The following is a 25057-nucleotide window of genomic DNA, read 5'->3' on the forward strand; positions in this document are numbered from 1 at the left end:
TGTGGCTGCAGGAAGGAACATCCATTTCCAGAGTCACTTCCCCAGTGATCGAGCACTGTATACACAAGACCCATGTGGCCATTGTAGAGTCCAGAGGAGTTCACCAGGTTCTTACCACTCTCTGACCAGGGATTTCAAAACCATGCCCTGTCTCTAGAGAGGCCCGGTTGAGATTGAGACTGGTGTCAGCAAACAGCTCCATCAGAGCTGCTCTGAGCCATCAAGATGTGGGGAAGGAAAATTCTACACTGAAAGAAGGAAATGCTGAACACAGTGGAGCGAGGATTCATTTCCTTTGCTACAGGAAGGCAGCACAAGGAGTAGTGACTATCCTGGACCCCAAATCCAGCAGAACCTGAGGACAGGCCTACAGAACTGAGCTTTCCTTGGCAGGGGGATGCAGTGAGAATTGAGATGGAAGCGGGGGGAGCTGAGGTCAGGCACTGACACAGTGATGAAGGGAAGTTAGCACTCTAGTGGAGGATGTGGTATTAAAATATTGCATGCATGAATCTCTGTCATAAACAATATTGTAAATCATGGTGCCTGCAAAATAAATTTATTAACTACAATCCTGGGCTCAACGTTACCAATGAACCTTAATTGAATCCCAGCCCTGTCACACACTGCAGGTCAGCCCCAAGTTACTGAACCTTGATCAAATGCAAGTCTGTGATTTATCAAATGTAGGCTGTGCAGGTGGTTTCTCTGCAGAATTCACAGAGACATTTAGCATGTTATGTGGTCAGCCCATGCTTGACAGATATTAGCTATTTTGGGGTGGGGGTGCAAGGCCACACCTGATAGGCTTAATTATGGCTCTGCACTTAGGGATTACTTCTGGAGTGCTGGGGATTGCCTTGCCTGCTGTACTATCTCAGTACTGTCTCTCAGGCCTAATTTTAATGTTTTTATTAAGACACTGTCATTTATAAAGTTATTCATAGTTGAGTTTTAGGCATAGAATTTTCCAGCAACAACCCCACCAACCCAATGATGGGTTTCATTCTCCTAACCCTGAAAGAGCCTTGAATGTGGCACCTTTTAGAACCTCAGGGCTAGGACGAAGGAGACGTTACTGGTGCCTGCTCGAGGCAATCGACAAACAACAGGATGATCGTGATCGTGATCGTGAACCCCACCAACAGTGTCAACTTCCCTCCACCAGTGTCCCCAGATTCCCTCCCAGCCTGCCTCTTAACAGGCACTTTTTTTTTTTTGCTTTCAGGGTGACACCTGGCGATGCACAGGGGTTACTCCTGGCTCTGCACTCAGGAATTACTCCTGGCAGTGCTTGGGGGACCGTATGGGATGCTGAGAATCCAACCTGGGTCAGCCGCGTGCAAGGCAAACACCCTATCCGCTGTGCTATCGCTCCAGCCCCAGCCCCAACAAGCACGTTTTTAAGTTTGATTGTTGTGGATTGGATCTCCAACTTTCAGAATATTCTTTTTGCCCCTACGGATGACTCATTAAGATTTTTATTCGGGTATCTCAAAAGTACCTTCAGTCTCCCTACTTTAGTTTTGGTTACTTTGACCACTAAAGCGGAAAACAGGCAAAAAAGGGATCCTCTCCATGTGGGGCCATTTAGAAAAGTCCTAGCTGGGACTGTGAGTGTGTGGAGGGAAACTTAGTGGGAAGCCCTAGCTCAGCAGGAAGCCTGTGGCAGAGCGGGTTTGAGCACGAACAATGCACAAACGGGGATTTGGAAGCGAGGAATGCGCCACATCAGCAATTTTCCCATTCAGATATGAAACCCCGTAGCCTCTCTGTGTGAAAGGTGAGCTCAGCGGGATCACAGGGGAAATTAAGTCAGTGATGACTGTCCACCATTTAGGCCCACTTCCAGCATGTCTTTGTGACCTCCATCCCTGGTTGGACTTTGGTGAATCCCAGAGTTATAAGAGTAGCATGTTAACATGTATACTTCAGACCTCACCTCTGGGATCAGGTGAAGTGATGTAGTGGAGGTATTTGGCAAAGCGAAAAAAAGTCTAGGATACCAGTCATATCTTAGAGAAAATAAGTGAGACAAATGTCAATCATTTGCTTTTGCTATGTTTTTTTAAAATATTTTGTATGTGTTGTGGGCAGGGAGCTTGGTCATACCCAGTAGTACTTAGAGGTTACTCCTGGAAGGTGCTTGGGGAAACACGTGTGGTGCTAGGGATTGAGTCAGGGTTGGCCACATGTAAGGCAAATTCTTTACGTCCTCTACTATCTCTCCTGGCATTTGCTAATAAAATCTTTAATTGTTTTTTTAGGATCTCATTCACAGTCCCTATTCATAGTCTCAGGGCTTACTCCTGGCTCTGTGCTCACGGATCGCTCCCTGCATTGCTTGGGAAACAATATGAGGTGCTGGGAATTGATCAAATAGGGGTAGGCCATGTGTAAGGCAAATGCTATTTGACCCCTCATTTTATTTTTAAGAATCTTTTTTGGAGGGCAGGGTATCACAACGATGCTTAGCTGTTACTCCTGACTCTGCACTCAAGAATTACTCTTGGCAGTGCTCGGGAGACCATATGGGATGCCAGGAAATCAAACCCTGGTCAGCCGTGTGCAAGGTAAGTGCTCTACCCATGGTACTATTGCTCTGGCCCAAGAATCATTTTTGAGTAAAGGGATTGAGTCTGTTTGGAGGCATTTCTATTTGATCAACAATTTCTACTTTCACTAAATATTCATTGACTCAAGGAATGTTTCTTAAGAACTTCCACTGAGCCAGGTTCCTTGTTAGAATCTGTATGCCATCACAAATCACAAATCACAAATCATCCTGTTATTCGTCGATTGCCTCGAGCAGGCCCCAGTAACGTCTCCTTCATCCTTGCCCTGAGATTATATTCAAGGCTCTTTAGGAGAATGAGACCCATCATTGTTACTGGTATTTGGCATATTGGGTACGCCAAGGGGAGTTTGCCAGACTCTGCCCTGTGGGCAGGCTACATTCGATAACCTGCCAGTTTGTCCAAAATAGGAATGAGATAATAAGATGTTATAATAAGATGTCGCGGCCGCGCGGTTCCGGGAGCTGGTTTTTATAGTCTCTGAGTCTTGGCCACTGATGGGATTACACGGCGCCAGGGGGCCAGGTGGTGGGTGTCACCCACCAACTGTATGCCATATTCAAAGAAATATAAAGACTATATCATAATTATTCTTAAGAGAGTTATAAACAGGAATTTGGGGAAAAGAGCTCAAATTCATAAGCAGCTGATTAAGATACAGTGGGATAAAAATGGAGATAGAAATTTGTCCGTGTAGGGCTGGAGCAATAGTACAACACATATGGCATTTGCTTTCCACATGTTCATCCCGGGCTTGATCCTCAGCATCCCATATGATCCCCCAAGCAGGGAACTTTGGGGATTTTGGTGATTCGCATTCCTCTTGAACTGGTGTTCCTCTTGAATCATGACGAACGAGCGTAATTCCTGATTGCATAGCCAGGGGTAAACCCTTGAGCATCTCCAGGTGTGGCAAAATAAAATAAACAAACAAAAAATATGTCCATGACAGGACCAGATAGATAGAACAGCTAGTAATGCACATGCCTTCCAAGTGGCAGACCAGGGTTTGATCCTGGCACTGTCTGGAGTCCTCCAAGCACCACCAGGTGTGACCCCTGAGTATGTGCCAAGAGTAATCCCTGAACACCCTGAAATGTGGCTCAAACTTCCTCCACCAGAAGAAAAGAAAGCTCCATGCCCACCCTCGGCCATCTTAGCAGGCCCACCTCCACATCTCAAATCCTCTTCTTGATCCTCCCGCTGAGGTTATCCTCCGGGCAAGCATCCCCAGAGCCTTTTTGGAATTGGAACTGGATCCCTCTCCCTGGCAGCTGGGTTCCGGAAGCCTCATGCCTGACCTCGGCCATGTCAGCAGACCCACCTGCACGTATCTTGAACCATAGCCATGCAGCTGCGCGGCAACTCTGCTCCTCACACCTCACAACTGTTCACATTTATACCTCTGTCACTGGGTGAGGATGGGCAGGAAAGAAAAGAGAAATACCCAGCCCAGTCCCCCCAAGACTCCAGTAGGGGCTAACTACAAAGAGTCATCCTCAGCACAGAGGGAACACAATAAACATAATGCCGAAAACCTGTAGAACCCCACCAAGTTCAATGAGTGAAAATAATAACATGGAAGTCTCTACCAGTACAACTCCTCAAACCCTCAGAGACACTTTAGTGACACTTTATTGAGGATGTTTAATGATCACTTGAACACTTGACTTCCCCTTAATCATCGATTTGCTCGAGCGGGCACCAGTAACGTCTCCATTTGTCCCTGTCGCATGCTAGTGTAGCCCAGTGGCGTCTGTTTGTTCTAGGAACACAAAAAGCCTCAAATCAATTGTTCAGGGTCTTGATGAAGAAGTCTGACCATCTTGTAGGTGGGGGGGCCACGCGGCCTTTTGATGTCCCTTGGAATCCAGTTGGTAATGGCTCTAGTTCAGCGGTCTTCTCTAAATCTCATTACGTGTCCAGCCCATCTGATTTTCGACACCTTGGCAGATGAGACAGCGTCCCTAATTCTTGACCATCTATGGAGGTCAGAACTCCGGATTCTTTCTCTCATTTGAGTGAAACGTGATACTCCAAGCATAGCTTTTTCGATTCCTCTTTGGGAGACCCGAATAGCATTCTCATCATGTTTTCCTAGGGCCCAGGTCTTTGAGGCGTATGTTAATGCAGGAAGAGCAGTGGAATCAAAGACATGTGCCCAGAGCTGGAGGTTCTTCATCCTCTTAGCTATTTCTTTGACGCTCTTGAAGGCGTTCCAAGCCACTCTCTTCCTCCTGCGCAACTCAGGTGCCAGGTCATTCGTCATGTTGACTTCTCGACCTAGGTACACATAACTGTTACGTTCAGAGATGGTCATTCCATTGAGAGTGAATGGAATGTCAGGAACGAGTCTGTTTCTCATAAACATTGTCTTCGTGAGATTCAGCTGTAGTCCGACCTTTCCACACTATGGTCGAAGACGGCCAGCATTTGTGCCAATTGGCTAATGCTTGGTGTTATTAGAACGATGTCATCAGCAAAGTGGAGGTGGTGTAGTTGCCGACCATCTATCTTCACTCCCATTCCTTCCCATTCCAGTTGTCGCATGACGTTCTCAAGGGTGGCACTGAAGAGTTTTAGTGAAATGGTATCACCCTGTCTCTTGACATCGATGATCAATTCTTTGTAGAATGGTAAGATCCTGGTAGTATATCCGTAATACAGCTCACGGAGGATCCTGATGTACTGAGTTTGAATGCCCTGATTGGCTAGGGCTTCAATGACCGCTTCCATCTCAACAGAATCAAAGGCCTTCTTTAAATCAATGAACATTAGACAGAGTGGCATCTTGAACTCCCGAGAAACCTCAATGAGCTTGGTTATCGTGTGGATATGGTCGATGGTGCTGAATCCTTTTCAGAACCCCACTTGCTCACATGGTTGTCCTTCATCTAGTGTTCTGCCAATCCTATTCAGGATGACTCAAGTGAACAGCTTGTAGATGACAGACAATAGGCAGATCGGAAGATAGTTGCCAATGTCATGGATGTCTCCCTTCTTGTACAGCAGTACAGTCCTGCTGGTTTTCCATTGGGACGGAATCTTGCATTCAGACAGGTAGCATATGAAGAGCCGAGCCAGCGTATTGATGAGTACTGATGGCAGGTTCCTCAGGTGTTCAGGTCTGACCTTGTCTGGGCCAGGTGCTGTTTGTTTCTTTACCAACGAAATGGTGTGTCAGATTTCATAAGGGAGAATGTTGGGAACGACATATCCATCCTGTGGAATTTGGTATGTGGGCAGGTGGACATGGCTATCAAAGAGATCTGAGTAGAAGTCATGGATAATCTTCTCCATTGCCCTTCTGGAAGATGTGATAGATCCATCAGGACATCAGAGGGCAGTCATCTTAGTCTTTAGTTGGCAAAGGACAGGCGGGCATTGTGCATGCTTTTCCTGGCTTCTGCTGCATTTACCAGCACTTCTGCTCTTCTCTCTTTGAGGTCTTCCTTTATCGCATCTCTGCACTGCTTTGTGAGCTTGGACATTTGCTTGTGGTTGCCTGAGGAATGCACCAAACCACGTTGGCAAATAAGCTCAAGAGTTTTCGAAGATAGGCATTTTTTTTTTGTGGCTATCTCTCTCTTGGTGTTCCCCACACAATCATGGAGGTGCTGAACCAATCGATCATATTCCTCGTCAATGATGTCAATGACGGCATCTTCCCATATTGCAGCAATAGTGCCAAAGAGCTCTCAGTTGGTGGTCATTCTGGGAATTCTCTTCTTAAACTTCACAGTCCTTTCTCCCCACTTGGTGAAGTAGAATTTACACAAAGGAGACGGTGGTCCAATCCAGTTTGGAATTTTGGGACAACAGCGACATTGATCAGGCAAAACCATCGATTGAATATGATGTGGTCAGTTTCGTTGTGGAATCATCCACCGGGAGAGTCCCATGTCCAACATTTAGATTTGGCCTTCTCGAACTGTGAGTTACCATAGATGGTCTTGGTCAACATGATGAACTCAGACATTCTCTCACCGTGTCCGTTCCATTCTAGGCCATGGGTCCCAATGTGGAGTTCTACTGATCTTCTCAGTCCTATCTTGGCATTAAAATCACCAACAATGATCTTGTAGAAGGTGTGGTCTTCTTTATAGAAATTATCCAGCTCCACGTAGAACTTCTCAGTTTCTCCTTCATCATAATTGGATGTTGGTGCGTAGACAATGAAGGTAGAAACTGCTGGCAGTGAGCCACATCTATTCAAGTGTAAATGTCCAATTCAGGTTGTTAAGCATTCGAATGAATCAATGCTCATGGCTAAGTTTGTGTTGACAAGGACACCGATGCCCCTGACACCTCTTTTATTGCATGTTCCGAGGAACAGTTCTTCTCCAGTGTTGAAAACAGCGTGATGTGATTGATGCCTTCTTGAGGATGTTTAATGAGCTCTGCCAAACAATAGCATAGACAGTCAGCAAAGTGCAAGAAAGTGTGAGAACGTAAATGAGAAAACTACAACCAGAAGGGACAGAAAAAAAGAGCTATTATATATACATATATATATACATATATATACACACACATATATATATAATCTCCCCATATATATGGGGAAGAAAAAATGGGGTTGACAGTACACCAGAGAACACATGAGGAATGCGGTAAGAATTATCAAAATCCCCCGAAAATAATACAGTGGGTAGGGCGCTTGCCTTGCTCAGGGCAGACCCAAGTTCAGTTTCTGGCATTTCATATGGTCCATTATACACTGTCAGGAGTGATCCCTGAGTGTAGAGTCAGGAATAAAAACAAATCTAACAAACAACCAGCTCCCTGCCCCCACCAAAAGAAAGGAAATAGACCCACATAGAAAACTCTAAGATGCATTATAATCAGAATGACAAAAGCTAAAGACAGGAAGAATACTGAAAACAGCAAGATCAAAAAGGAGGTTACATTAAAAGGAAAACCTGGGAGATTTATAGCAGAACCAAAATGAAACTCTATGAGTCAGAAGGAATGACAGGATATAGTAAAACAACCATAACAACAACAACAAGAAGACCAACAACATGAACATTTCATCAAGAATACTCTATCCAACTAGATTATCACTTAGATTTGAAGGAGCAATTTGAGCTTCATGGATAGGCAACAGCTTAGGGAATTCATAACCTTGAAACCAGTTTTGCAAAAAAGAGTAGAAGGAGTTTCTTTAAAGACAAGCTAAACCGATAAACCACCTCTGTCATCATGTAAGCTCATCCACCAGACTTGTTCCAGAGACTCATAATTGAATCTCAAAATAGATCAATTAAGTGCAAAAATTTCTCAGACACCGGTTCCAAGATGTGACCTCCAGGGCACTCTCAGAGGGGACAGGCCAGCACCTACCCAAATAAAACCCTAGCAGCCACTCGCTCCCACACTCCAAAGTTGTCCATGCCTCCAGCCAGACTCCATCGACACAGGACTGAGTCTCACAGAAAAATTAACCTACCGAAAACTCAGGTACATGGGAGTTTACCTGTGACTGAAAACTTCAGGCCTCTGGGAGTCGGCACGAGCTACCACCCCCACCTTCCTGTACTTTTGGAAGCCCCCTTCAGTCACTCCCACCCCCTAAAATCACAAGGTAAAAAGGTAAAGGCCCTCCCATTGATCGTCGATTTGCTCGAGCGGACCCAGTAATGTCTCCATTGGAGACTTTGTTGTTACTGAATTTGGCATATCGAATACGTCACGGGGAGCTTGCCAGGCTCTGCTGTGTGGGCAAGATACTCTCGGTAGCTTGCCGGGCTCTCCGAGAGGGGTGGAGGAATCGAACTCGGGTTGGCCATGTTGGCCTCTTGTAAGGCGAACGCCCTACCGCTGTGCTACAAGTCAGTCAAAAATTTAACTCCCCCCCAAAAAATATAACTCCAGCTACACTGCCCAGTTGAGAATTCTGGATTTCCTGGAGCACACAACATCTCCAAACTCTGTCACACTGACAGTTTAATAGTAGTAGTAGTAGTAGTAGTAGTAGTAGTAGTAGTAGCAGCAGTAGCAGCAGCAGCACACTTACTACTGGATGTGATGTAAAGTAGAAGCCAACCCAATCTCCACTAACAAAAACATCGACACAGAAATCTTTATTATTATTATAATTGTAGGGCATTACAAAGCCATTCATGATTGAATTGCAGTATTCAGTATTACAGCGCTACAGTATTCCAACATGCATCCCTCCACCAGTATCCCCAGATTCCTTCCCATCCCCCCCACCCCCTACCCCTTGCCTGCCTCTTTGGCAGGCATCTCTCCTCTCTTCTCTCTCTCTCTCTCTCTCTCTCTCTCTCTCTCTCTCTCTCTCCATCTCTCTCTATTTTGAGGCATTGTGGTTTGCAATATTGATACTGAAAGGTTATCCAGAATATTCCATACCCCTACTTTTAAGCCTCTGATTTTGTCAAGCGTGATCATTCTCAGCTCTTATTGTCATTGCTGTCTCTTCTCTATCTTACCTACCCTCAGTCCCACACACACTTGTGACACAGAAGTCTTAACGTGTAACAACATCTTAGTAATCCCTCAGACAATGTCTCCATGTTGAGATACAACAGCTTTCACTAATTTTCTTCGAAGGAAAATTTTTTTATCATTCCGTTAGCAATTTATTCGTAACAAGCAGTATAAAAATCAGTTACTGTGGGCCTGCTTGAGCAGGGCTTGGGAAGACTTGGGCAGGGCTGGGGAAAATTGGAAACAGTGTTGGGAGGAAGATGATAGTGGTGGTGGGATTTGTGTTGGAATATTAAATGCCTGTAACAAATCATCATGAACAACTTTGTAAACCACAATGTTTAAGCAAAGTGTGTTTGTGTGGTGGGCGGGGGGGGATAAAAATGGCAAGCTATAGAGGCCAGCCTGGCATTCTAGGGGAAAGGGCAGCTCAGATAGAGAAGGGAGCACCAAATAAAGGGTGTTTGGAGGATCCTCCCAGGAGGGGAGATGCATGTTGAAAGTAGACTATGGACTGAACATGTTTGCCACTCAATGCCTCTTTTGCAGACCACAACACCCAAAAGGAGAGAGAGAACACAAGGGATTGCCTTGCCACAGAGGCAGGGTGAGATGGGAGGGATGGGGGTGGGAGGGATATTATCCATGGTGGTGGAAAATGGGCACTGGTGGAGGGATGGGTATTTGATCATTGTATAATCGAAACCCAAGCACAAAAAATTGTAAATCTACAACTGTACCTCATGGTATTTCACTAAAAATAAAAAAAAATTTAAAAAAAGAAAAACAAAACAAAAAAATGGCAAGCTAAACTTAACACTTTGCCATTGTGTATGGTATTCACTCATGGTGCATATGGTTGCCTGAGTGGCATGTTTCCTACTGAATACCAGTTCTCATACTCTTGGTTTTCTTCTTCTTCTTTTTGGGTCACACCCAGCGATGCTCAGGGGTTACTCCTGGCTCTGCACTCAGGAATTACTCCTGGCAGTGCTTGGGGGACCATATGGGATGCTGGGAATTGAACCTGGGTTGGCCACATGCAAGACAAACACTCTACCCGCTGTGCTCCATCCCCAGTTCTCATACTCTTTGTTTCCATGCCCTTTGTTGTCATTGCCGTTGGGTATTCTTTTTTTTTAATGTACCAGTTTCTTTATTTATAGGTATTCTTTATTCAATTATTTTTATATCCCGTATATAACAAAGATCTTTCTGTGTTGGTTTCTTTCCTTCTGGTAACTTCATTCAACATAATACTCTCCACATCCCTCCATATAGCAGTCAAAGTCAAGATTTTAGAATGATATTTACTATTAGCATTTCCAAGAAGCCAACCAGTCTCCAATAAATGCCTTTAAAATGATGCTTTTTGTTTGTAGAACAATATATTCAGGGAAGACTATAAAGTACATTAATAAATGAAAAAATATAATTCTTTCTCCATTAAGCCTATACTAGGAAGAGAGGTGGTACAGGTAAGTTTAGTTAGAGCGTGTGGTTAACACCCTAATATTTGATACCCTAATATTCAGTGTGGGTATACAAAATACTTATGAGAGCTAAGCATGCTGTAGTGTTTGGGGAAGGATTAACAACATCAGGTTGAGGAAACTTTGGTTTTTGATTTGGAGCTACAACCAGACTTGCTCAGGAATCAGTCCTGGTGGGGCTCAGGGGACCATATCGGGTGCTGGGGATTGAACCTGGTTCAGCAGTATACAAGGCAAGTACCTTACCCACTGTACTATTGCCCTGGTCCAAGTTGAGGCAACTTAAAGAAAACATTAGAAACAACATTCACTTCACACTTAAATTATGATGTGTTTTCAATTGATGAGAATTGAAGTGGGGAGCTTCCCTGGTTTATTTACAGTTCCAGAGCAGTTTGGGCTGTAACAAGTGGCAGTTGGAAGGCTGGGAAGCGGTACAAGCAGAGCCTAGAGGGCGGCCAACTTAGAGTCAAAGAAGTTTGATCAGATCCAGTAAGGAGAAGATGGAGAGCCTCTAGGAACTGTTTGTCAAGGAAATGAATATGATTTGTGCTTTAGAAATTCTTACAGGGACTCCTCTTCTCTGCCATATCTGTGTTTCAGTGATGTTAAAAAAAAAAAAGAAAGAAAGAAAAGAAATGGGCTGGAGTTTCCACTGACACCTCAGACAAGGAAGGTCCTGTTCTTTCATAAGGAGAAGTGGAAATCCTCTGTTTATTTAAGGGCCATTAACATTTTTCACAGTAAACTACCCACTGATCCACAGTGATTTCAGATAGACCCATCTAAATAAAAGAAAGCTGTTTCCTTGCAAATTGACTCACAGATGAAAAATATTTGGGGACTGTCATAGAAACAAAGTCACTATCTTCCTGAAACATGGAACATGGATCTCATAATGGCCATGTGCACGGAAACAACCAATATTCTTCCTGAGGCACCGAGAATATAGACCCTATAGACCCGGTGAGAAAGTTAAGAGAGCCACTGGAGGAGCTGCGAATGGAGGGAGCGGTCTGGTAATCAGCCCTGACAGACAGAGGGGGCTGGGCAGCAGGAACTAATGGGACAGACTTCAGAATCCTACTGTGGCAATGAGTCACCTCTGATGACTCTTCTCTGAAGACACAGACTGCTAGGAAAGAGACAAGTAAAATTCCTAGCCAGGACTGTGGGACCCTCTAAATAATTGTTTCACCAAACAGCAAGGACCTCCAGAGAGATTTTTTCCTCAGTGGCGGAGCTAGATTTGTTCCCAAAAGGAAAGGATGAGGGCGGGGATGAGAGGGGGTTGAGGGATGGTCCTAGGCATGCAAAGTGAGCAGCTTCCCCCACTGTGTTATTGAAATAGTGTTGGTGCCGGGGGTGAGCTCAGTGTTGTTAAATCTTATCTGTGGAGCGATTAGCTCATTGCTCAGCAGGTCTAGAAGGTATTTAAAGTGTATAGACAGCTTAATCTGGGCCCTTCCTGACGTGAGCTGGCAGTGAGCCTGACACAAACATTCCAGTCACAGCACACCATGGATGCTAAGACACGGGTGATTATCACTGTATGATAAAGAGGAACTTCCCTGCCGTGACCTTGGATGGGGCAGGGATTTGAGGTGGAGGTGAAGCAGAGCTTTAGCTGAGCTCCATTTACGAGGCTTGGTCAGCAGTAATGAATTCCAAACCTTGCAGTCGCTCATTTTCTTTTGTTACTAAGCCATTAAGGAGGCTCTGGGCTATGATTAGCTGAGGCTGCACATCTTCAGTGCTTCCAAGACCATTCATTCATTCACATTTCAGAACTATGACTGACATTAATTAGGATTACAGGTTGATGCCAGCAACAGAGATCCACAATGACTGTGATTTGTATCAATGCTTAAGCTGTCTATACAACCTTTTTACACATGGGGGACCAGCACTGGTTTGTGGGCCAGTGGTTACAAACCGCTGGTTTACATGATTGTTTATGTTTTCCCCTCTAGTGAAAATACACAGACTGGCAGTTAAGAATCAAGAGCTGTCTGGTGGCTGGTCTCTGTAAGTTCCTAAGATACTGGACTTCTTCCAGTATCTTCCTTTCTCCTCCTTGTCCTCAGAGTCCAAGGTGGAAGATAGAGCCCTACTTCCACACATGTGTATTTCATATAGCTGGATAATGATAAAAAAAAACTGAGGATAAAAGGGCTGAAGAAAGTTCTAGAAGTTTCCCCACAACAACTTCACTACATCTCTTTTACTTGGATATGTTCTGCATGGCTACAAAGGATGCTAAGAAATGTGGACTTTAGTTGTATGATATTAACTGTCACCGTCACTGTCCTCCCGTTGTTCATCGATTTGCTCAAGCGGGCCCAGTAACATTGTGAGACTTGTTACTGTGTTTGGCAAATCAAATACGTCATGGGTAGCTTGCCAGGTTTTGCTATGCAGGCGAGATACTCTCGGTAGCTTGCCGGGCTCTCCGAGAGGGGCGGAGGAATCGAACTCGGGTCGGCCCTGTTGTCTGTGTGCAAGGCAAACTCCCTACCCGCTGTGCTATTGCTCCAGCCCATGATATTAACTAGGAGTAGTTAAACTTTAGGAATTCAACCATTGCCATGGAGAATGCTGAACAGCTAGCAGCCTCTTACATTTTTCCTTTCTAGATACACAAATATGGGGGCTTCTTGCCTGTCCTCTGAGCAGCAGATATTCTTCTGTTTGGTGGTTTGATCTGACAAGTATCCCATTTGACTGTACATCTGTGAAACTGCAGTTCAGAAAAAGAACAGGTCAGAATTCAGCAGCTTTGACTAGTTGGTTATTATCTCATTATATTCTAGGGGAATTTCTAGCACCAGTACCACATAGGGTCCCTGAACCCCAAGGAGTCATCCCTGTGCACAGAGCTAGGTGTTGCAAAAAAGAAAAAAAGAAAGAAAAGAAAAGAAAAGAAAAGCCTTGCACTCCCAGCCTGACCTTCTGTGAGTCTGTGAGCACAAAAATAGATATTCTATTGCACCATATTGTTGAGGAAAGGAGAAGAGAAAGGAAGTGTCACCCAGAGGTTATTGAAAGCAGTGGAAGAATATTGAGTCTCCAGAGAGATCACCAGAGTCTCACATTATCTTTTTTGACCTGGGGCAAGTCAGTGGCCTTTCTGTGTCATGGGTGTTACACAATTCGTACCTCACTGAATAGTATGAAGATCAAGTATCAGAATGCATTTGAAACACTTAGAGCCATACTTAACACAAGGTAAATTATCATAAACCTTATAATCATTATTATTGTTGCATGTAAGCAATGGGTGCATGACAAAGATAATATTAAAATTACTAGAATTATCCTTATTATTGTCATCCCTGATGGAGAAAGGAAAATGAGTACGTCGGAATTTAAAGGTGCAGCTCTTTTGCTAACAGTAAGAGTTTTATAAACCCAGTTAGTATTCATCTCTGAGAGATGGCCTCACACAAAGGAAAAACGTATTGTCTCCTGGGAGTAAGAAGACAAAGTTGGAGCAGAGGATCACGGGATGTTCTAGCTAGAGGATCAGACTTTAACTCCCTCTCAGCCTTTCTTATGCTCTCCTAATTTGGGTTTTGTCTTCTCCAGCTGCAGAGGAAGGAGGACAGGTATCCTCATGCCTTGAATGACAGATATTTCCACAGCTGACAAAGCTTAGCAGAAGGAGAGCACCAGAGAACTTCGGGGCTGAGGGGTCAGTCTTGAAGGCCGCTCTGAGGCATCGAGTTGAGCTCTGTTAGCCAGAGGGTAATGCCTGTAGTGGCTGAAAAGGCTCTGCAGGGCCATAGGTCCTCAAGTGATGGCAGGAACATGTGATAGTCTGCATCTTGGCCTGTGCATTTCCCTCTGTCTGCCACAGTTTCTTCTTTTTCCCACCTGCTGAATGCATCCTTCAGGCCTAGTGAACACATCACTTGCTGAGTCACATCGTTCTTACAATCAGCTGAAGTTGTCTTCAGTTGTGATCACAACAAGGCTTCAATTTATAAGAAATCTAGAGCCCATAGTCTAGAGCTGGTCGGTCTCTCATGATGCCATCTAGGGCCCAGGTGGCCTCTTCTCTTTCTGCCCCTCAGCTCAGCCATCCTGAACATAGTCCTGTCCCACGGACACAAGATTCAACCTCTAGCACCAGTCCCTTGTGGGAGGAATGGTAATGACTCCCCCCAAACATCCCCACACTAACCCCCAGGACCTGTGATTATGCCAGGATACAGGGAATGGGGAATTAAAATTAGATATGGAATTAATATTTCTGAACAGCGTATATTTAATTATTAATGGGGCGGGGGACATATCGGGCGGTACTCAGGGGCTTCTCCCTAACTCTGTGCTTGGGGGTTTCTCCTCGTGATGCTCAGGAGACCAGGTGGCACAGGGGATGCAGCTGAGGCCTCCCTTTTGCGAAACATACTCAGTGCATTGAGCTTGTTATCTTACCCCAAAGAGCTAATTTTTAAATAAGGATATTGTTTTCCCGAATGATCTGGATTGGTCAATTGTGGGGCTTCTTTTGGTTTTGGAAACCTCCCAAACAGTACTCATGGAAACTGAGGGCCACTCCTGGTGATACTTGGCCAATTGGGCAGGGAATACAATGTTAGGGCCCTGGGTGCTATCTTGCTTGGGGCTTATGGGACCGGATACCAGCGGACAGACCCCAGAATTGCTCAAAGTACACCAAGGCCTTGCTGAGGTCTTACTAGCAATGTTCTGGGGACTTCCAAGGCTTTACCTAGTGACTCATGGTAGTCCATGTGGTACCAGATATCAAATCTGGGTCAATATGTACAAAGAAGCAGCATAACCCCATGCTACCTCCCAGCTGCAAGGAAGGACTTTGGTGGGGAAGAGGGTGGTATATGTCACATCCTGTGGTGCTCAGGGCTTACTCCTGACTCTGTGCTCAAGTGAGCTCCAATTAATAATTATGTGATGATGGGGCTCAAACCAGGGTAAGACTTGTGCAATGCAGACACTCAGTTCCTTGTTCTATTTTTCTGGCCTAGTGTCAACTAGGCCTTCTTAAATTTTTTCCACTTGCAAATTACTTTTTACTAGAGTCATTTTTATGCAACTCAAGGTATACAGGTATATAAAATAGGTATAACAGTCAAATCTTTACTGGGGGTACCCCATCAGGAAATTTACTTTTAAAACAAATTTAAGATTTGTTTGTAACCCTATTGAAGGTGTGACCCACAGTTGCAGAAGTAGGGCTTAATGTCATCATAAGGATCCTTCAAAGTGGAGGAGAGGCAGAAGAGAGTTGGAGGGAGCTGTCGCTGCAAGAATGTCAGGGACAGCACTGCTCACTGCAGGGATGGGGGGTGGGGAGGTAACCAGGAGGCTAGAACCTGATGACCTCAGGGAGCAGACAGGGACCAGGACATGGATTCTCCCCTAGAATCACCAGCCAGGAACACATCTCTGCCAATCCCTTCCTCTGGGCCTAGTGACACCACCCTATGTCACACATCTGACTCATAGGAGCAGAAGGCAGTCAGTTTACACTGATGTAAGCCACTAAGCTGGTGGTCATTGTTAGCCATGGAAAATGAATACCTTTCTCTCACACTGGATCCCTGTGCCAGACAGGAAGAATGGAAAGAGCAGAGGGCAAGGAACATATGCTGATTATATCAGTTCTCCTTTTGAGGTGTTTTCCCAGAAGTTTCTCCCTACCATTTTTATATTAGTGGAAGAAAGGAATCACAGATGCTGGGCAGGAGGCCTAGAGACTCTTCGTCCCCATTACAGGCAGAACTGCCTGTTCTCAACGTATCACCCCCATCATTTATTAGCACTCTCTGGGGTTGTGTTATACTTTACGTGACTCAACCATCCTCTTTGCTTGACTGAGAGCTCTGAGGATCAAACACTGTGGCTGACTTAACTCTGTCTCCGCAACTTAGCTTGAGAGAGAGAGAGAGAGAGAGAGAGAGAGAGAGAGAGAGAGAGAGAGAGAGTAAAAAAGGCTATGTGGTCCAGAATCTGGAAAAAAACCTGAGTGCCCAAGAACAGATGACTGGTTAAAGAAACTTTGGTACATTTACACAATGGAGTACTATGTAGCTGTTAGAAAAGACGAAGTCATGAAATTTACATACAAGTGGTATTCCATGGAAAGTATCATGTTAAGCGAAATGACTCAGAAAGAAAGGGATAGATATAGAAAGATTGTACTCATCTGGGGAACATAAAGTAACAGAATAGGAAGCTAACACCCAAGAATGGCCGAGATTAGTACCAGGAATTTTACTCCATGACCTGGAGGCCAACCACACATACTAGGGGAAAAGGGAGCTCAGATAAAGAGGAGAACACCAAATAAAGGTGTTGGGAGGATCCTCCCAGGATGAGAGAAGCATGCTGAAAATAGACTATAGACCAAATACAATTGCCACTCAATGTCTCATTTGCAAACCACAACACCCAAAAGGAGAGAGAGAACAGAGGGGAATGCCCTGCCACAGAGACAGGGTGGGATGGGGGGTATGGGGGGTGGGAGGGATACCGGGATCTGTGGTGGTGGGAAATGGGCACTGGTGGAGGGATGGGTGTTTGATCATTGTATAATTGAAACCCAAGCACAAAAATGTGTAAGTCTGCAACTGTGCCTCATGATGTCTCACTATTAAAAAAATTTTAATTAAAAAAAAGGGTATGTGGGAGGCCTGGGGGTCACTTCCAATGACAGTCAGCCCAGTGATGTGGGTCTGGAGGTTCAGTGCTCAAATCCAGTCTGTGGAGTGTAATGCTAGAGGATGCTAGGGTCGCAAACTCTGATACTGAAGGTCAAACTCAGGGTTTCACACATACAAGGCATGTGTTCTGCCATTTGAGGTATTTTCCTGGCCCTGTCAATGGGTTTGGAAATAAAAGAATGACCAGTGTATTTCTTACAGTCAAGATCTTTTGTGCTTTTCTCTGGGAAGGTCTTTTGGGGTTAGTTAGATTTTTATAAGACCATTTGGCCTCATCCTCAGTAAATTAAATCTACACAGCTGTACTGTGTCACCTTCTTTTACAGTCTGCTTTTTGCTCGGAAGAAACGGAGCAAGCCAAGGGCTGTTAGGTGTACCTGTCTCAGCCAAAAGAGCCTCAATTAACCTTGTGTATAAATTACACTTCCTTTATTTCCTTCACTCCGTTCATTATTTTTAGCGCTGCAATATCTATTTGGTTCCTTCAGAGAAGACTGCCTTAGATTTCAGTCATGAAACCACACAGCAGTGGTATTTTTGGCCCTGCTTGGATGACTCTTATTAACCCTGTAACACTGTTTCCTTGGTGTGTTTCTCAGCCAGGAGATAATTTTTCAACAGAAATGTAGTGGCCTGGGCCATCCTATACCCCAGGAACTGGATGTTTGTCGAGAAGTCTGCTTTTTGGATCTGACTTTTTTGGTAAACCCACATAAACTCCTAGCTTCCGACATTCATTTTCTTTGGCATGAAACACAGTTGTTATCTCAGAAGTATAGTTTTGTTGCTTCTCCTCTCCCTCTCTCTCCATTCCTTCTCAGTTACACAGTATCTTGACCCAAATCTTTAGCACCTGAACTATATAGCAGAGAATCCTGAAACCTAGAGGACTGGGGCAGATGGTGGGGATCATGGGGCTAGCTAGCAACCATCGGGTCACAGGGGATCTTTAACCACTGGGGATGCTTCACAAGAACTGAGTTACTTAGAATTTGCCTGTTGTTTTTTTTTAAGTCAAGCATTTTTTAAAAGGGAGTGAGGTGGGGCTGGGTTAGCTCTGTGCCTAGGAGTGGCCCCTGGCAGTGATGGAGACAGCAGGGGTGGGGGTGGGGGGGGGCTGGGGATTCTTACCCAGCTCTATTAGATGCAAGGTAACTTGTTTCTCCCCACTCTCCTCTCTCTCCCTCCCTCCCTCTCTCTGTCTCTCCCTCCCTCTCTCTCTGTTTCTCCCTCCCGCCCTCCCTCCCTCCCTCCCTCCCTCCCTCCCTCCCTCCCTCCCTCTCTGTTTCTCCCTCCCTCCCTCCCTCCCTCCCTCCCTCTCTCTGTCTCTCCCTCCCTTTCTCTCTGTTTCTCCCTCCCTCCCTCCTTCCCTCCCTCCCTCCCTCTCTCTGTCACTCCCTCGCCTCTCTCTCTGTTTTTCCCTCCCTCCCTCCCTGTCTCTCCCTCCTCCCCCCCTCCCCTAAGTCAACCATTTTTTAATTTTTATTCTATTTATTTGGTGGAGGGAGGCTGGGCCATATCCAGAGATCCTCAGGGATTAATCCTGGTTCTGCTCTCGGGCATCCCTCCTGGTGGGGCTCAGGGAAGCACATACAGTGCTGGGAATCAGACCTGTGGGCCACAAGCAAGACGAGTACCTCACCTCCTGTTCTATTGCTTGGGGGCCAGTCAGCCATTTTTTTTTCTTTTTGGGTCACACCCGGCGATGCTCAGGGGTTACTCCTGGCTCATGCACTCAGGAATTGCTCCTGGCGGTGCTCAGGGGACCTTATGGGGTGCTGGGAATCGAACCTGTGTCGGTCATGTTGGCTGCGTGCAAGGCAAACGCCCTACCCTCTGTGCTATCACTCCAGCCCCAGTCAGTCATTTTTTTTGCAAACCTATTTTGTTGTAGTTATAGTGCTGTCAATGTTTATAGGATTTTTTAATATTTATTTATTTATTTATTTTTGCTTTTTGGGTCATACCCAGTGATGCTCAGGGGTTACTCCTGGCTTTGCATTCAGGAATTACTCCAGGCGGTGCTCAGGGGACCATAAGGGATGCCTGGGATCACATCCGGGTTGGCTGCATACAAGGCAAATGCCCTACCCACTATGCTATCACTCCAGCCCATGTTTATAGTTTTAATGGGCACAGTTACTGCTCTTTCCCCTCACCAAAGTGCTCAGGATCCTCTACCACTGTCCGTGTGTCATTTCTAGTCTGTTTCTCCAGCCCCAACCCTCCCAACCCCCTCCCACCACTACTGGGTCACCAGTTCAATAGTTAAAGACCCGTGAATCACCATGAGATGCACAGTTACTTTTCATCATCCAACACTGCCTATTCCCTAACTTTGCTTCTCTGCCATAGATGAGTGAAGTCATCTGGTATTTGTCCCTTTCCTTCTCGTTTAACTCAACTATTTTTAATAGAATCGTATTTATCTTAGAGTCTCCGGTAGCACCCAGCTCAGCAAATGCTAGTTGAATTAAACGCAAATAGACGTTAGAGTGCACCCACAAACCCTCTTCCTTGCTGTGTGTGAGGCTGAGGCCCAGCTGGTCTCTTATACCACACACAACCTGTGAAACTTTGATCTGCTCAGCACTAGGCCAGAGGCAGTGTTTAAAAAGAAAATTACTTGGTTGTTGTTTTTTTTCTGAATCACCATGAGCTACACAGTTACAGAGGTTTCATTTATATGGGGTTTTTATAGAGTGTTCTAATACCCATCCCTCCACCAGTGTACATTCCCCACCACCAGTTTCCCAGTATCTCTCCTTCCCACCATCCACTCACTCAGCCACCCCACCCCACTTCATATCCCCTCCCCCCCCTGCCAGCCTGCCTCTTTGGGAGGCATTTTTCTGGAAGAAAATTACTTTTCATATTCTTTAGGTTCCCAGCTGGCATTTCTTAGCAGTTACTCCCAGCTTGCTATTTGGTGGTTGATTCCAAGGTTGCTTGGGGACCATGTGGTACAGGGGTCACCCCAGCCCACTGAGCTTTCTCTTCAGATCGTTGTGTTGTTTTGGTTAGGTAACGAATTTATGCAATTTTGAAAATTCTGAAAATAGTAAGGGACAAAAGTAGAATAACCCTGTATTCCATTGACACAGGACAATTGGCACTGATATTCTCCTATTTTTCTCAGTCCGTATCCTCAAAAATAAGTACCTTATTTCCTTCCAGATTTCTCTGAGGATTGGGGAAAGCATGACATGAGTAACTTACAGTCTTTCCAGTCATCTAACACCAGCTACTAGTGAAAAAGGTTTATGTATATAAATATATATAATTGAGATATTTGTGATATATAATATATATAATATTCCTATAATTATAAATATTTGAATTCTATCATTTAGCTCCTGCCATAATAGTGATATATGATGAAATACTCTCAAACACACTGCTTTAAACCAAAAGCTACTTGGACCAAAGATTTGGTATTGTGTTTGCCTTGCCTGCAACTGACCAGTGTTCACTCCCCAGCATTTCCATATAGTCTCTCGAACCTGTCAGGAGTGATCCCTGCATACAACGGGGTGTAGGCCAAAATCAAAAAAAATTTAAAATAAATGAACAAAAAGTCATTTAGTCTGGCTCAGGTGTTCTCTGCTCTAGTCTGGGTTCTCTTGATTGGCATCTAGTTAAAGATGCAGATCCCACTGGACATAGTTTCTGATTCTGGTTTGGATTCTAATCTTCGTGTTCTTTCTAGAGCATAGACTAAAGGGAGAACAGGGGTCCAAAGAAGCTCTTTGATGGTACTCACAGAGGACAGTTCCCATCAAGCTGACTTATCACACACCTTTGTTCATGGAATAGCTGGTTGAGCCCAAGGTCAAGGGGCAGGAAAGTTCACTCCACCCACCATGAAGCCAAAGAAACTCCCATGGCTAAGAACAACATCACTGGTCAAGGACTTATATACTCTTGTAACAGAAGAGAAGAGAAAACAGGGAGCTATGTTTGAGAAGAGTATAATCTGCCCACATTCTAAATATCTGCCTAGGTGCTCTGTCCTTGGAGATTCAAGTTGAAATTTACGCAGAACCCTTATGTCTAGTGTTAGCATCCAAATGCACAGAAACTCTCTAGACCAGAGTTCCTTTAACCCTTACATCCATTACTTTTATAACGTTGTGACTGCCCCAGACATGTTGCCCTAGGTCTCTGTTCATCTCCCTTTCCTGGATTGCTCCCATGATGAGCACAGATGAACACAGAACTTTGCTGAACATTTGTGACATCAAAAGAGTTTTAAATCTCCCTGTTTTTGTATCTGTATTACGTGATCCCCTTTCCTCCAGATTCTATTTACTTGGTCAGTTGGTCCTTTGGTTACTTGGTCTGTTCTTTTTCAGATTTTGATTTCATTCACTCAACATATATTATCAAGTATTTTCACCCTTTCATAATGAATTTTGAAGGGGAAATTGTATACACACACACTATAACAGTGTTTGGAGTTACTATATCTCAGTGTGATTGTTGTTTGAAGCCTGGTACTTATTTATGTGGGGACTATCTGGTGTACTGTAGGATGTGCCATAGTATCCCTGGTCTCTACCCAGTAGTTGCCAGTACCTACCAACTGCCCTCTCTTTGAGTTATGAAGAGCTGAACTATCTCAGAAATTGAGATTTTAAACCTTGCCAAAAATTCCTTGAGCTGGAGAGCAAAAAATCACCTTGAGAACTAGTGCTGTAATACAAACATAATATCTGATAAAAACAAAATATGTTCTAATAAATAATTTTAAAAGTCAGTATTATTTCTTGATGGTGAATCTATCAAAAATCTCATTGGTAGGATCTGAGTTAAGACTTTAAGAATGCTTAGGGTATTAAGATGGGTTTTTGGAGGGGAAAGCATGATCAATAAAGAGGAGTTTTGTTTGTCTAAATCAGAAAATAAATGTGGAGGCAACTTAGATGCTGGGAGGCTAGAGACATTAGGGCCTTTGACTTCATTGTAGAGCTTCCAGTTTTACTGTGTGAAATGGTGGATATATTTGAAGCCGTTCATTTGGATGGAGTGCAGTTACATGTGGGACTTATCTTTGCACCCCAGAATAATTGCAGCAAAATATCATACATCCAGATGTCATTTTTACTGACTAAATATCAAAAATGAAAAATTAATTAAGTACAATAATGAAACAGATAAGACGTCTTGAAGGGCATGGTATATTACTAAATAAACTCATGTCTACATGTTGATTTCCCTATCACTCAATATAACTAGTGTTGAAATCTATGATCTAACAGACTTGGTTAACGTTGGTAGGCTTTTGCTTCATAGGCTTGGTATTTGCATTTCCAAAGGCATATGAAGAGATAGAAGCAAAGGTAGAAAGGGAGAGGACTAATATTGTCAGACACAGACTCTGGGACACAGTTTCCAGTGGGATAGAGGGGAAGGACACCCAAAGATAAATTGAATCTGCAAATCAATTCAGAGCAAATAATTCAAGTAGTAGTCTGGATTCTTTTGGACAGGGGAATATCTATCTTTCATAACCTCCCCTCTCCTGCCACCCAGAGACATTGCTACAAAATCAGGCCACCCTAGTGAACCACCCCCACCATCCTCACTGTTTAACAATGCAGGAAATGTATGAAATGCTGTCAAATCTTTGTGTTGGATTAATATATTCCTTTGTACAAGATTGATCCTCACTTACCTTTGGCCAACTTGATGAAAAGGCAGTTATTCTGATTTAGCTACAAAGTAAAGCTCTTTTTCCTTCAGAGTTTGCACAACAATTAGGGACAGGACTGAGTTTAGACTTTCTACCTCAAATCCTTACTTCAAAGTTTTGCGACTGTAAACTAGTTTCTTAACTGGCAAATCTCAATGACCCCATCTGTAAATGGAGTTCCTTACTCAAGGCTCATTGTAGATGAAACAAAATAATTCATGTGAATTATTAGTTCAATTCTAGACACAGCTTTAGTTCTCAGTGGAAATTAAGAATTGTTTCTATCATTTCCTTGAAAGAATGCAGCTGCTAAGTCTTCCCCAACATCATAATCTGTAATATTAGAGTCTCCTGGCAATGCTACAACTTTCCTTTCAGAAAATCTGTAGGTGGCCGCTCAGCATCTGTATTGTAAACCACAATGTCCAAAAGTAGAGAGAGAGAAAGAAGAAAACTGTCTGCCACAGAGACAGGGAGTGGGGTGGGGTGGGGTGGCGGGAGGGATACTTGGAACATTGGTGGTGGAAAATGTATACTGGGTGGAGGGATGGGCGTTTGAACATTGTATGGCTGAAACTCAACCATGAAAGCTTTGTAATTGTACCTCACAGTGATTCAATAATTTAAAAAAAGAAAAGAAAAACAAAATCTCTAGGGTATCTATGAAAACTCAAGAAAGTTCCAGAAGAGTTGGGGCTATTGTGTCATCATTCCCTCTCTGGAGTACTAGAGAGACCAGTCCACAAAGGGAAATGACAGCAGGTAGCCAAAGGAACTGTCCACTTACTTTTCTTTATTTTCTAAAAAAATTTTATTCACTGGCTGTTTCTTAACAAATATATTATTTGAACAAGACCGACTCTCACTTACCTTTAGCCAACTTGATAAGAAAGTAGCTACTCTGAATTAGCTAAGAAGTGAAGCTCTTTTTTCTTCAGATTTTATGTTCCTTTCAGTATGAAAATATTCTGCCTCCCAATTAAGAATTTGTAGGGTTGGAGAGATAGGACATAGGTTAAGTTGCTTGCCTTGCATGCTGCCAACTAGTTCTCTTGGGCATCATGTATGGTCCCCCCCCCCCCCGCAAGAATAGCTAGGGGTGATTCCTGAGCACAGAGCCATGAGTAGTCCCTGAACACTTCTGGGTATGAAAAGTCCTACTCTCTCTCTCTCTCTCTCTCTCTCTCTCTCTCTCACACACACACACACACACACACACACGCGCGCACACACACACACACACACACACACACACACACACGGTGCACATCAGTATACTTAAAGGTGGGACCCCTGAAGCACATTATCAAGTGGTGATTGTGAGCTAGTGTAGATAGCTCTAGGTTGTTTTCCATTGGTGAATTATCTGTTAAGTGGCAAAACAAAACACAGGAGGGCACCTTGTCAGGTAGAACCTTACCCTAGTAGCTCAGCATCATGTAAAACAAGAGACTGCCAGGAAGTCACCCAACAGGGAGTGGTTGCTCTCCTGCCCAAGAGGACAATAAAGTGATCTGTCCTCTCTTTGTGTGTTTTCCAGGCTGGAGCAGGAAATACAAGCACTAGAAAGTGAAGAGTCCCAGATATCTGCCAAAGAGCAAATCATCCTAGAGAAACTAAAGGAGACGGAAAAATCCTTCAAGGACTTTCAGAAGGTGACGAAAACAAGTGTCATTTCCCTGAGCTATATCCCTGAGGAAGGAAGCCCTAGTAGAATGTGCCAAGTGGAGAGAAAGCCAGTTGGGATTGATGAGACTTCCAAGTTTCAGCTTGTAAAAAAAGGAGAACAGAGGGGTAGGCCCCTTGCCCTCTCTGGAACTGAGTGGGGTCTGTCTTCCAGTGTGTGGCCTCCTCTTCTGCTCTGTGTAGAGAGGAGTCAATCATTCCAATATCCCCATTGGCTTACCATCCCCACCTGCCATGTGCCCCAACCCTCTCCCAGACTAAAGAGAGAATTCTCAAGAATTCTCACACTCATTCTGGCTAAGCTGATTAAACATGCTCCTTGCAGCTTTAATTTGTTTGGGTTTTTTGTTTTTGTTTTTGTTTTGTTTCATTTTTGAGCCACACCTGGCAATGCTCAGGAGTTACTCATAGCTCTGCACTCAGGAATCACTCCTGGCAAGCTCT

General features: G+C 44.3%; 1 protein-coding gene across 5 annotated transcripts in view; it reads left to right on the forward strand.

Annotated features, from left to right (window-relative positions):
* The window catches only part of PALM2AKAP2 (PALM2 and AKAP2 fusion), a 524226-nt gene that overhangs the window by 262783 nt on the left and 236386 nt on the right, over positions 1 to 25057 (forward strand). For all 5 annotated transcript variants that reach the window (XM_056117284.1, XM_056117282.1, XM_056117281.1 and 2 more), the window contains exon 5: positions 24468 to 24582. In XM_056117284.1, the coding sequence (XP_055973259.1) occupies positions 24468 to 24582 (115 nt within the window). The remainder of the gene's footprint in view (positions 1 to 24467; positions 24583 to 25057) is intronic.

Source organism: Sorex fumeus, unplaced genomic scaffold (genome assembly GCF_029834395.1).
Source record: "Sorex fumeus unplaced genomic scaffold, SorFum_2.1 ptg000034l, whole genome shotgun sequence".
NCBI classification, from domain to species: Eukaryota; Metazoa; Chordata; class Mammalia; order Eulipotyphla; family Soricidae; genus Sorex; species Sorex fumeus.